The sequence below is a fragment of the Nestor notabilis genome, unplaced genomic scaffold, assembly GCF_000696875.1.
Source record: "Nestor notabilis isolate BGI_N333 unplaced genomic scaffold, ASM69687v1 scaffold22252, whole genome shotgun sequence".
NCBI classification, from domain to species: domain Eukaryota; kingdom Metazoa; phylum Chordata; class Aves; order Psittaciformes; family Psittacidae; genus Nestor; species Nestor notabilis.
The window spans coordinates 562-14905 of record NW_009919048.1 but is presented as its reverse complement, the minus strand read 5'-3'; the positions used below and the strand labels follow the sequence as shown (position 1 = coordinate 14905).

At 39.6% G+C, this 14344-nt stretch overlaps 1 protein-coding gene across 1 annotated transcript; it reads right to left on the bottom strand.

The window, feature by feature from the left end:
- Positions 1–1576: 1576 nt before the first annotated feature.
- NSRP1 (nuclear speckle splicing regulatory protein 1) lies at positions 1577–13895 on the bottom strand. The gene is made up of 8 exons (XM_010010058.1): positions 13821–13895; positions 8582–8587; positions 6687–6743; positions 6092–6223; positions 4954–5161; positions 4271–4379; positions 2225–2774; positions 1577–2056 (listed from the first exon to the last, which is right to left on the bottom strand). Exons 1-8 carry the CDS (start codon positions 13893–13895, stop codon positions 1577–1579), a joined length of 1617 nt encoding a protein of 538 aa, XP_010008360.1.
- Positions 13896–14344: the final 449 nt, after the last annotated feature.

The following is a 14344-nucleotide window of genomic DNA, read 5'->3' as shown; positions in this document are numbered from 1 at the left end:
TTCCCTCCCCTTTGCTTATCTACCACATGAGAACATCCTACACCCTATTCTGAGCAGTGAGAAGAAGTTATGAAACCAGTAAATTAGGACCATATTTGCCTTTTAAGCAAAGAGAATTGAACTGGAGTTTTAGCTGTACAGAACTAAGTATTCCCTCCAACTTGTACATGATGCACCTGTATTAATTTATGCGGCTGTTTGGTTACAAGTGTTGCAAGCTGATTGTAAGTCATCAGTATGTGCCTTGTACTGTAAACTGTTATTGTAATAAATTTAATATTCATAATCCACCTGCAGGCTTCTCTTGTGCCTCTCTTATGGGAAAAAAACCCCCAAAGATAAAACTCAATTCCAAGCAGCAGCAGAACATCTAGTCCAGTTTACTACGCCAACAAGGCCTCTTTGCCAAAAAGCAGAGGATTTCCTTCAGTTCTTTCACTCTAGTCCAACAGAAGAACGAAAGCAAATCACATTTTTTTAGACAGAATAGCAAAACTGAACTGATCCACACTTGGAAGAAGTGCTTCGCTACTTGATGAGCTTACGTATAAAACTCATTTCAAGGCTTTGTAAACTGGCAGGCCTGGCATTTAATTTCACTCACATTTTGTCTCACTGCTAAGGCTGAACAAGACAGTACAGAAACACCAATCTTAAAATCTTTTTTTAATAGTAGTTCACCTGACTGTAGCATAAAAGCAATAAAGCAAAAGAAACCATTGTGAAAAGCAGTGAAAATGTCATCTATGACCGCTGTCAGATATCCTACTTACAACCTACAGACTGGAGATAACTTTATTCTTCATTATGAACCTTTGAACAGGTTGACAAATCTAAAATACTACCTCCAGTAGAAACAAGCAGATACAGCTGTAACAAATGAACTCATATAAAAGACTCATATACCTTATTTCACACAAAAAGATGCAGTAAAATAACACAAGCATCAAGAAGACCCCCACATTAGATCCGTATGTATCTTACACTTTATTTGTTCCTGTACATCAGGTCCCCAAGACCAAAGCCCACACATAAATACAAAATTCATATATCAATATGCACCTAGCTTACAAAACACTGTACTACATACAGAAATCTCCTAGATTATTATTCAGGCTGGTTTTCTTGGCTTTTTCTTCACTTTTACAGGTCTGCTGCTCATTTCTGAGGGCATCAGTGGCCAACACTGACTCCTGCTAAGGGCTGAGAACACCTTTATCTCAGCAGAGCTCACTGCTTCAGCTGGTGGCAGAAGCAGGGGCTGCCAAGGGGAAGTATTCTCATGTTTAACACTCCTAGGTCTGTCCCAGAATCCTCAAGTACCAGGGACCAGGTGCTGAAAGCCAGGGTGGATGGAGTCAGCCCAATTTAATATTTCAACTGTATAAAGACACTAAGGCTGTTTTCCAAGTGATCCATGAACCCACTTCCAGAGTTGTTCCTCTACACATAGTTTCTTAGACTAAAGCCAGGAATAAATAGCTAGGACACACTTTTACCTCTGTACAGGAGTCCATGCAGCAGAGACTTTTACTTCTGGTTGACAGACCAAGTGTTTTTGTCCACCACAGGGATGTTAATCTTCTTCCTTCTCGATGTAAGATTTAGTACTGACACGTGCCATCTGCCTCGCCAAGTAGCGGTCTCTTGCTGACATGACTGTCTCCTCATTGCTCCGTTTGGCAAATTTGCTCATGCTTTCAGCTGGTTTCTGAGCTAGTTCTTTCTCCTCTTTCTCCCCTTCTTCTCCAGCTTTACGTTTCTGCTCAGTTGAAGTTTCAGAGCTAGATCTTCCCTTCTCATCCACCTCCCTCTCTCTTCCCTTTCTCTCTTTTTCCGCATCAGTCTGCCCATCTTTTTCTAAAGATGTAGGACTACTTCCCCTCCTCTCTCTGTATTTCTTTTCATCACTACCATATTTCTCTCTCCTGTCCTTCACATGATCTTCCTTTTCTCTGCATTTCTCTCTCTCCTTCTCTCTGTCATTGTATCTATCTTTACCATTTCTTACTCTTTCTTTCTCTCGTTCCTTTTCTGAGCCCTTCTCATCTCTCTCCTTTGTTATTCTTTCTTTCTCTCGTTCCTTTTCTGAGCCCTTCTCATCTCTCTCCCTTGTTATTCTTTCTTTCTCTCGTTCCTTTTCTGAGCCCTTCTCATCTCTCTCCCTTGTTATTCTTTCTTTCTCTTGTTCCTTTTCTGAGCCCTTCTCATCTCTCTCCTTTGCCTTCCTCCATTCTCTGCCATGTCCCTCCCTCTCTCTTCTTTCCTTCCCCCTTTGTTTATCATCCTGCTCTTCCCTCCTCCTATAGGTATCTTTATTAGCATAATCCCCATACCTATGTCGCTCTTCCTTATCCCTTTGGTGATCCTTTTCATAGGTCCTACTTCTCTCATGATCTTTTTCCCTGTATTGTTCATCACTTCCCCTTCTACTTGATCTGCTCTCTCCCTTCTTTGTAAGATGATTTGTTTGGGCTTTTGAGTGCAGCTCTTCCTCCACACTGGATGCACTTGGTGACCTGGAACGTCTCTGGCTCTTGTGATGTTTAACCTCCTCTTCACTGCTCACAGAGCTCTCCCTCCTTTTCTTCTTTTTCAAATCTACTTTACTATTTTTATGTCTCTTATTATCATCACTACTATCAGTTTCTAAGTCAGTATCAGCATCTGGATTATTCTCTTTCTTAGCAGGGGGCTTCAGTCTTTGTTTTTCATATGAGCCTTTGTTCCTTTGGTTGGATTCATCATAACTGTCAGGTTTTTCTTCCTTTATCCTACATTTTTTATGTTAAAAAAGAAAAAAACAACATTACACAGCCTGAAATCTCAGCCTCTTCCACAAACTGACTTCTGGTCAGGACTTAAGCAAAAGATGCTGCTGAAAAGTCTAAGAAAGCAAATGTATCTGTGGCTCAGGTTCCAGGAATCCAGTGCAAAGGATTTCTGTTATGCATCTGTATCTGTTTCATTGGTGATTGTGAGCTGATGAATTTGTCTACAAGAATGACTATGGTTAAGTACCTGTAGCCTCCATCTAAGCAAAAAGACAGATACGTATTCTTACGTGAGCTTTGTGGCAAGCTACACGCTTTTTCCTGTGTGTTTATTCCTTTTCACTTTAAGTAATTATCCAGAGAAGCAGCAGGTTGTATGTTTTGTTGTTGTATGTTTTGTTGACAGAGGTAAGCAGCAGCTTCCATTAGTAGTAGATTTTTTTTAAATCCAGTATTTCTGAAGATCTCACTCTTGAGGCTGGATAGAAATTACCATCTCTTAACAGCTCAGAAATTCTTAAGCACAAAAAGTCAATCCATGGAGGACCAATCTGGGCAGTAGACAGAAAGGTTGTGCTTTGTCATTCCTTGCTGACTGGTAAGGAAATACGTGTTCACTCACATGAGCCATGTGTCTCTTCTCTTTAATCCTACAGCTCCATTAACAATCTGCAGTAAATTCTTAAGAATCAGCACACCATGTAGTTAGATTGATTATCCGAAGTGTGCTGCATTTTGTTTGTGATGCCAAGCATTTAATGTGTGACATCCAGGTTCAAGAACTATCTCAAAAGAGGTTTAACCTGAATTGTTTCAAATGATTAGTTGTTGCACATAAGAAACATATATCCCCTTCACCATTCCACAGGGCAGAATTTCACCATTTCTACTACATAAGTAGTTCAGCCTTGTCTCATTACTTCGCTTTGGAATGTGCATGTATTAAGAGCTTGAAGCGTTCCCACTGGATTTCCTATACATTTGGTTAATTTCCTTTTACCACAGCATCAACACTCAGTTAATTTAGTTTTTATGAACCCATAAATGTGGAATAAGTACAGAGACTCACATTCTTTTCAGGCAATTCATACCACAACATTGTTTTCTGTGGTTTACCTCTTGTGCTTGTTGGTTTACCTTTTGTCTCCCTCATGATTCAAAACATGAAACTTACTGCAGATTGCCAAATATTACACAAAGCAAAGTAAACGTAGGTTGGAATATACAGGCTGGAATAATACCAAGTGGTATTACACATATAACTGTCCTCTTGATACTTGTTAAACAGCATTCTCCTCCTGCTTGGTTCTGCCTTATAGCCTATTCCACTTATGATTATTAGACATTTTCCACATAATTAATCAGCTGTGTAAAGCAATCAGCTTACCCTACAGTGTTTAGTACTCTCTAAGTCTTACAGTGTCCCAGTTGAGCCTGGAATCACAAACAGCCAGAAGCTGGTTTGTATCTGAAAGCCCTACAGAATTGCATCCTACCTGGCTTCACGGAAGCTGCATTTAGGCATCTCTTCTTCCCCCACTCTCTGGTTTAAAAGATGTCTGTAAAATCCACTGAGATCCTTCTGTTTGGTCACATCCAGGTATGCTGTGAGAAAGAAAGTGAGGTTGGATTTACTGTGTCACAAATACTCATCAGACACAACTCACAATTGGTAGACACCAAGTCTGCAATCTCCAACCTGGAGTTTCTGAAGTCCAGGGTGGAAAAAGCTCAGAGCAACCTGACTTGACGTTACAGCAGACCAAGCTTTGAGCAGATGGCTGGAACAGAAGGACTCCTGAGGGCCACTCCAGCCTGATACATCTTTTGACCCTATATCCTATTCTTCACATCTATTCATGGGACACTATGAAATGTCCCAAGTGTAAGCATCACTGTACCCAGGCTTAGAGTCTTCCTTCAACAAGTGACTCTTCCTCAAAAATAAAAAGCAGCAACACAAATAGCACTGACACAGAGAGGAGTTTCCTCTGTTCTTTTAGTAACATACAAAGCAAAATAACAAAGAAGGATCTGATTCACTATCTGCCACCTGGTCCTTTTTGATTTTAATTATCCCAAGCCTCACAGAGAGACCAGATGACAATGTTGTAAATCATGTACAAGGCCGTGATTCCATACTTCTTTTAAAGGGGAATTATTTCAGTGTAAATCTCACCTTCGAGAGCTGCTTCTCTTCTTTCTCTTTCCTCCTCCTCAGCCCTTTCTTGCAGCTTCTTCTTATAGGCTGAGGTCACGAAAGCCTCTTTGTGATCAAACTCTCCCCCTTCCATTTCACGCTCTTTCTGTATTTTTCTTTCCATTCTTTTTTCTTGCTCCTTCTTTCTAATCTCAGCTGCTTTGAGGATATTTTGGATGTATCTGGGCTAAAATAGAAGAGAAAAAAGGGATCATACTGAGAGGTAATTAAGGTGGCTGAGTAAACACAAATTGGATTGATGGAGAGATGCTGAAAGTTGCTAACAGAATAAAAACAACAGCAGCTACTCTAACAGATTCTCCACTGTTTGACAGCTATGTAAAATAAACTGTCACTCTCTTTCAGATCACTAACATGCACACTTTCATGCTGTATTCAAGAAAAACATTCAGCCCATCTTTGACTAAGATAATTTTGCTCTTGAGTGTAAGTGGTTTTTGATTTCTCACCCCTGTGTCTTCTGCCTTGTAATAGTCTTGCCTTTCTATTGCTGTAAAGGAGTGGGAAGCTTCCTTTTCTACCCACATAACCTGACAGGAGCTTTCAAATTAAATAGAGTAAGTAACAATGAAAATATCACTTGTCAGGATAATTCATCAATGCTTTCAAACAAGCCATTGGGCTCTGGAAACTGGCTCACATCTCACCAATGGAAGTTAATTACTTTTGTCTCCTGACAGTGCTCCAGGAAGCCCAGCAGTGAGTGAGGAGGGAAAATGTATGTTCATTGGCTTAATAACAAGAGTCTCTGTTCCCATAAGCAGTATTGTTGCAGGGCCCATTGCCTCTAAACCTATTAGCCCACTGTAACATTCTCTTCAGAAATACACAGATACGCTGTATGTACATCATAAATTAAGTGGGAAACTTGTAGTGTGCCACCCTCTGGAATACCATTGGATGAGGACTCCAAAGTACTCAACGAACTAAGTTTTGCCAAAATTCTTGCAAATTACTACCTTATTTAATGGGATTTGAGCACAACACTTGCATGCCCCATGGGAAAATGCATTTGGCAAAGCTCAGAAGTTAATCAATCATAGCCAGTCCAAGCACACAGAGCTCAGACAGACAGCACACACTTTCAGGTATCAACCTTTTTGTCATCTCTTCCAGATAACACTCTGGCATTGCTTTCTTTCTTCTGCTGCTGCATTTCATCATAAATACTGTCATATTCGTACACTGTAGCATCTTCCTCCAAAGCCTTCTGAATCTCCAATTTAGTCTAAAAGAAAGAAAGGAGGGAGGATGAAAAGATACCCAAAAATTAAGCATGAAATTTCTACTATTTTCAAAGGGTTTGAGAAATTCTAAACCCACCAATGCATTCTACACCACAAAACAAACTTCAACAGCTTGTCTATTTAACTGTTTGCATTGAATAAACAGGAATTTCATTGTATTTTACATTATGACCAGCTCTGTAAACCTCACTCATGCAGCTTTCATTGGGCTCTTCTTCAGCTGCTCTGATCATAGCCACAAGAGTTTCAAAATGAACAATCTCACCCAGAAAAGTGAAACAGAATCAAGTCTTGTGCTGCAAAAAGCAATGCACAAAATCATCAATTCATATGGAATTGTTCTGAAGGGTAACTGTAACTCTGCAACAGCACAAATCTGTTTCTGCAACCATTTAACAAAAGGAAAGGGATGCTGTCATTTCTTAATCTGCCACCACATCTTACCTGCTTCATTGCTTGTTTTTTCAATGCTTCTTTCTGAAGGCTTTCACCCACAGATGGCTATAAGGAAACATTGCAAAACCGAAATTAATTACATTGACACAGCTCCTGACAAACAACTGTGCAGTAGTTCCATTCCATAAGTCAATCTCTCATTTCAGTAGTATTTTTCTGTAGGAAGAAAACCTAAAAGTTCATTCCCAAGCATACAATGAATCAGCCTTTTCCATGAGCAAAGTATCACAGTACCTCAGCATATATATGAAAATGATGATGAGTTTAAGAGCGCTATTTCAACAATGTGCACCTCAAAAGCTGCATAAAATTGCATGTCATTTCACAAAGCAAGTCATCTCTGGCCAAGAACTGCTCAGAGACATAGAAGGTCTGTGAAAACTCTTCCCTCCTCCTACCACTGTCAAAAGAACAGTGGAAAAGATACCCCCCTCCACTATGGCAAGGGTCAGCCTGTTGGGGCAAGAAGCTGGCACATCAGCAGGTAAAACATGCAGCAAAGGACAGCTAAAGCTAATACTGAAACACATTCCCAAGAGAAGGATGCTTGTACTATACCTAATCACTCCCAAACAACAATTATTTCAGGTTTTGCCATTAAAAAACAAAAATGAGAAGAAAACACAGAAACCCACCCCCCAAATCAACAGGAATTGGAATTACACCCTCCTATCTATTTATGTATCAGAAATTTCAATGTTCTTGGGGATTACATGTTTGTGAATAAAGGAGAGATGTCCTCAATGATTTTTGTAATTATCTTTCTAATAGCCTGTGAAATAGATAGGTGCTGTTCAGAATATACTCTTCTTCCAGTACATACATGTGCTCAAAGACGCAGCAGTCACAAGCAGACGTTCACACAATCACATGAAAACACTGTGTTCATAGTAAGAAACAAGCATCTGAAAAGATTTGGCACTTACTACAGGTTTGTACATTAGTTCTGTATTTTTAGAAATAAGAATACTGCTGCTATGAACAGGATATACTTCAAATGTTCATGTTTCATTTTTCAAGCTGAATATGTTAGCAAACAGCAGTACTGATCTTCCCTAAGAAAAACCATGTCCACTACTGAAAACATGTTTTCTAATCATACTGTCTTTTAAAGGCAGCTTTGCAGTTTATTTAGTTTTGTCTTTTAGTGTTGAACTAAGCTGCGTATTTTATCTTTTCTCAACCAATAGATGACACTGTTTATTTAACAGATTCACTGTAACTGACAGGACCTGTAGCCTTGTTTATGTAATTAAGTATCTCAATCTTAAAAAGCTGCTACACGCAGACTTGGATAAACTCCATCTCCACTTTCCAAATGATAAACCTTGTGGTTAAACTACAGTAATAAAGGGAATGTGTGATGTGCACTTTCATGGAAGAAAAGCCCCCCATGGTTCACTTATGCTCCCACGGAAAGCAGCCTCCCTCTCCCACCGAGCTGCAGGTAACCAGCTAACGGAGCAGACCATGCTTCAGGCTTCAGGAACCTGAGTTTGGCAGACACTACCACATACACAAGAGTCTGCTGTGGGATCAGAGACTACACCCTGTACAGCTTGCTGATTATTTGGATTAGAATTGGATATAGTCTCTTATTTATTTATGGAGCTGGTTGGTTGGTTGACTGGGGGAAGTAGATAGTGGAGTATTTAGTTTAAAACAACCTAAAAGGATGCTGGCTTCATCCATCTCCTGTTCACCTCTGGCTTTCAAGACTGAAAAGCTGATGTTGAGGAATATTTAAAATACTGCACTCAATTTTTGGGTCATCTGCTTTCTTTTAAAAATTATATAAATGAGTCTGTATAAACTTCTTAATGGAAACAGCTGCTTTAAACTGGCAGTGGAACACACACCAGCACCACACAGAAGACCTAAACTTCCTCCTGGCCCTTGGGAAAGGCGCTGGTCCTCTGCTTGACGCATTAAGGGTCAGCACTGGAGGTTTCCTTTATCAGGCTCCTTTTTACAGAAAGGTACCTGAACATTAAGGAATCTTCCCTGTATTATGCCAGAAAGCAATGGCTCAGTAAAAGACAAATCAGATTTGGCAGTTGTATTTACAGAATCAGCTCTATCCCACCAATATATTTGAAACGCTGCTTAGAATGTTTTCCTGGTCTGTCTACACGAAATAAACTTGTTGATCTCCAAAGATTACATAAACACAAAAGTAATACATAATCCTCTTGATTGTACACATCATTGTAAAGAACTCCACCTGCCATTTGTTTGTCAGAGTGGCAGTAAGTTTACAGAAAACAAACACCTTCCCTAATGGTTTATGGTGGACAATTTCCTGCTGTGCCACAAGCTCTGACAGATGAGAATTTCCCGTTCTTTTGTATTGTTTTTACTTATCAACTGCCCATTTATTAAAGCTATAAGCTCAGCAATCTGTGTCAGACCCTTTCCCTGCAGTCAAGCTATTCTTCTGAAGCACAAAGCTTAGAGCTTAATATTTTCTGGAAGGAGAAAACGTTTTAACCCCATCCTGTGAAACAACATAGAATCCATGCAAATCAAGCAGCTCTTAGAAATGAGACTTTCGGGTCTACCACTCCTATGAGACAATGGAGTTGAGCTTGTGCACAACTGAAAAGGTTACACAAAATTAATAGAAGAAATAAGAAATGACCCCAATCTACTAAATCTCTCATTGTTCTCTCCCATTTTCCTATTTTAATAAATGCTCCCAAAGTATATGAGATGCCTGACTTGGTCTTCCCCACTGACTGCCACAAGAAGTTCAAGACCAACAAATTCTGACATAATAGCTATTAATAATGGAGCATCTCCTATTAGGCGCACATCCTGCATCCAAAGCAAAGCATTTGTGGTTGCTACCAAAACCCCAGGCATGGTACTTACTTATAGACAATATAAGACATCACTCCAATCCTTTTTTGAAACCAGAAGATGATTCTGCTCTAATATAACCTGTTATGAAAGACCCCTGAGGGGGCTTTGCCCTTTTGAACTCTCTACGTGTTGCTTTGCAGTAGACACACAAAATAAATCACCATTGTTTAAACTGGAATACATTTGAAAGGGAAATTAAATGCTTCAGTGACATCAGGCAGATTAGATGTAGTTTGATTTTAATCTCTCACTACAACCATCTAGTTTTAACTGAATGTGCAGAAAAGTATTTGACCAAAGAGCAGCAGCAGGATAATTTGGAGCTCTGTTTAATCAGCAAATGAAAGGACAGTCAACCAGCTCAAAAAAAGCAAAGCACTTTCATAGCAAAATTAATCTCCCTAATTTTAGGTGTCCACTTTAGCATGAGGTGAGTTGTGCCTCAGCAGTACCTGCACCTCTCCTGACCGTACAGAGCTCAGGAGCTCAAGAGCTCAAGCACAGACATGTGAATGTGTTTTTATGGAGCTCACCCCAGGTTTGTGGCTCTGCATGGCTGTGTACTGGAAAGGCCAACATACAGAGGTCTGACTCTGCTCAATTCATGCTTCTCACATCAGATAAGGAAACTCAGGCTGTGATCTTTAGATTCATGACTCTTTGGTATGCAACCATCTCAAAATGAGCCACTTAGACTCCCATGTATATGTATTTAGCGGTGAATCCTTAAGGTTGCCCTCATATAGACCCGGATTATCCAACTACATCCCACACAGATGATCAGCGAACACACACAAGACTCAGACCTTTAAGGGGGAAAAATACCATCAAGTCAGGCAACAGATTCATCTCAATTCAGACACCATACAAGTCATGGCTACTAGCAAAAGATCAAGAAAAAGAACATAAACAAGTCACACACAGACTTAGCTTTCCTCGACATTCCCTCCTAGTTTCCAGAAACCAGGAGGTGAGGGACTTCCTGCACTGGAGGATGCACCTGGACCATTGTTTGCCACCAAGAACATCCCTTAACTTGGCTAATCCATTCCTAAATCCATTTATCTTTTTGGCCATGCCACAACATCCTGTGGCGATGAGTTCCACAACTTAATTATACATTGTGTGGAGAAATCCCCAACTTCCTTTTGTTTAGATTAAACCAGTTACTTGGTAATTCCATAATACATCGTGTTGTATTCCTTCCTTTCTGTAATCTAAGAGCCCCTTTAGCCTACTTTGTCTTATTTTGCGTGAAAACTGTTGCATAAACTCTGGTCATCATCAACACTCATCACTTTGAGAATCTTACTTTTAGTCATTCTGTATCCTTTGCAATTGAATGGAAGGGTCTATAAGTAAAACCAAAAACCTGAGTCTACAGCAGGATATAGTCTTCTGTTTGTCCTCAGTTTCTTCCTTTGTGCCTGCTTAAAGACTCCATTTATCCCTGAATAAGAACTATCCACACTGACTCCACTATCTCTTTCTTGAATTTACCACTTACTGTGTGGTCTAAATACAGTCATTTTTTCAGCTACTTTACATCCCAGTTCTGAAAGACTGGTCAGGTGCAGGATTGTATGTTGGGTGATTCTGATACAACCAAGAAACAGAACCTTTATCTGCTGTACAGAGATATTTTCAGCTGAATCCAAAGATAAACCAGAACATGGAACAGTGCACTGGGAATACTCACAAGCCATCTCTGAAAACACACTGCATGAATAAGGGAATAGTGTCTTTGGAGAAAATGGATATATCACAAATAACACTAAGGCAGAAAGGAAACTTATTTCTAATGCACCCTAGTCTGTTGCTGTAACATCTACTCTCTACAACAGGCTTTCCCAGGGGTAACAGCCTTCCCCCAGTTTTTAAAGATAGTGAGAACTCCTCATTATGAAGGCAAACAATTCACAGCTCTATTGGCTAAAAGTACCTGCAATCTCCTGGGTTGCTTTTTCCCAGTCAACACTGTATTTTGAGAAACTTCCATCCCAGATGTTCTGCTCCTTATGAACTAACCCAAAAATCATCTTCATCAGCAACTAATATCCATTAATGTACTCAGCCACAGAAAAACACCCTTTCAAATTCCTTCAGCAAGAGTACAGGCAAAATCTTAATGAAATATGCATAGTAACATTTAAAAACAGAGAGCACAAGTTTGGTATCTCCTGTATGATCACAGACCAAGTGAGGTGTGCAGATTTCCCAGCACAAACTTTATTAGAGTTCAGTTAAAAATACATAATCTCCAGACATTTGAGATGTAGTTCTGGCTGATAAGGAAGCAGACAGGAAATGAAACCCCTCCCAAATGCTGCTCCTTATCTTGAAAGGCTCTGAAATGATTATTGAACTAATAAAGTAATTTTGCTTTAAAAAAAAAGTAAATGATCTTATTTGATAAAGGCAGTTATGAGATTATTACTTTTTGCTGGGTAGGTACCATAGTGATGAGCATGACAACTTTTAAGAGTCTTTGAAACAGACTCTTAGTGAATCTGTCAGCCTTGCTGAGAGGATACTTGATCTGTTAAGCTACGAGTAACTAGACAGCATCATATACTATTATTATTAGAATTCTATGCATTATTTTGCTTTAATGTTTAGATACTAATGGAGAAGTTAAAAAATGCTCCATACTCAGGAAGGTTCCCAGTCCTACCCTGTAATGCTGACAACAGATTAAACCAAGTTCATTCTTAGGATCTGGAATACATGGGGTCAGACCCTTAATGTAGAGAAAGACACCAAATCCCAAATTGACAGGGACTAAACTGACCAGGAAAGTGCTCCTGCCATGGGGACAGCAGATCCACTGCTATCGCAATTTGCACGGAAAACCTCTCTTCAGAGCCATGGAGCCAGCTATGAGCTCTGCGGAGTGCTGAGGACAGCAGCAACATGAAGAAAGAGATGGGATTTAAGACCTTTCCTGTCCTCTCTGTCTCCTGTAGGTCCTATAAGCTGCTTGACACAGTTCCATGTTGAGCAGGTACCACTAGGAAGACCCTCAGCCCTTTCATGCCTTGTACAAAGGGAGCTCAGACACCTTCAACATTTCTCATTTCTGTAAGGGAACCAGGTACACAGAGGCTGGGAAGTTCTAGTTTCAGGCTTTCTGTGACATAAAAAGAACAACTGATAATTCATTAAACCCTCAATTTTTAAAACAAATGTTTTAATTAATATGAGTCAGAAACTGACAAGGATTATTTGATGCTGTATTAGCATTGGTTTATCAACCACACTGAAGAGCACAGACTGAAGCTCTACAGCAACAAGAATATTTTTGTAACACAGGTTCTGGTTCCAAACTTCAACTGATTCTAAATTTCAACTTCTTAAATGTTAAAATCCTAGACTATGGGTGTAGGTAAAGTTTATTTTCTGTGTTTTGTGGGAAAAAAGCTAAATATGCACAAAATGACATTCTGGTTAAATTATCACAAGTAATTCCAGATCAATAAAACCCAACAAACTGCAACATTATGTCCAGAAAGCTCCATCCATGTTTATCTCCATGATTTTGAGTTCCTGTTCTTTACCTGTAAACTATGAAGCAACTGGTTCTAAATCCTTTGTAAAGTCTGGTTTAGGAGTTGGGTTTCTGTAAGGTATCCCAAGCAGTCTATGTACCATGCCAGGTCTTGATGCTCCCCCTATTCATAGCAGCACATTCCGGAGTGTAATTTTTATAGTGTACAGCAACTCTTATTGGGGCAGGTTGAAAGCTAAGATTTTGAAGGTAATACTTAAAAACTATAAAAAATTGAAGAAGACTATAGCAAAGAACACTATCAACTTCATGTGATACAGTCATACACACCATGAGTCTGAACATCATAAATCAGTTATGTGAAATCTAGGTGGAATGAGCTTAAGGATAAAATACATTTTACTGCACTTTAAAGTTAATACCTGAGAAAGGAATGTTGATTGCTACTGGTCTTTATTTGCAAACACATTTACCAGTGATGGACAACAAGTTTCTTCACAAGCTCCTGTTAACTCTCACAAACAGGCTGCTACATGTGATGAGCTTTTGGAAGAGCTGACAGAAAGTAACCACCAAGTCATGGCTTCATGTAACTCACACTAAAGAATACACAGATCCTATTTCACACCCAAATCCCAAATGATGACACAGATCTGAATGACGCTGCCACAAGCTGATTCAGTCATTAAGGGTTGTAAACAATTAATGTGAAGAATATGGGGCAAGATTCATAAAACTATTGAACCCACCTCATCATCAGAGTCATCTGCAAACACTGAGAGCTTCTTTGAAACAAGATTTTTCTGTGGCATTTTTTTGGGCATAATGAGCCCATATCTAGGAAAAAGGAATAAAAGTTACCTTTTAATGTTACTTACAACAAAATACACAGCACATTCCAAACCAAAAATCTACCATTCCCAATTTTAGAAACAAAAGATCAGCACCAATGTATGAGGTATAGAGCTGAGCAGAATCAGCAGCAATGTGCTCAACCTTGCCATGTGCCTGCAGCTTCTCCCATACCTATTGCTGCCTTTTCCCATGCAAAGTCTTGGGATGTGCTGGCTCTCCCTAAATAAGGCCATAAATCCCTCATGTCGAGTTTTCCAAGTGATTTCAGAATTAAGCAATTACTGTTTAACCTGCAGAGATTCAGTCTCAGTCTCTGTTAGACACCGTTCTGTGCGCACTAAGTTCACCTATTTTGCATGAAGATGTAAAGCACCAACCCACAGACACCACTATGGCAAAAGACCAGATTTAGTGTCAG

What these genes read in the sequence shown, in the direction of transcription:
- NSRP1 (XM_010010058.1), bottom strand. Translation starts at nt 13,895, where the DNA reads ATGCCCAAAAAAATGCCACAGAAAAATCTTGTTTCAAAGAAGCTCTCA. An exon ending in CTGGAAGAGATGACAAAAAG is followed by an intron (nt 5,162 to 6,091) that starts GTTGATACCTGA and finishes CTTCTATTTTAG; the next exon opens with CCCAGATACATCCAAAATAT. An exon ending in ATGGCAGAGAATGGAGGAAG is followed by an intron (nt 2,057 to 2,224) that starts GCAAAGGAGAGA and finishes AGAATAACAAAG; the next exon opens with GAGAGAGATGAGAAGGGCTC.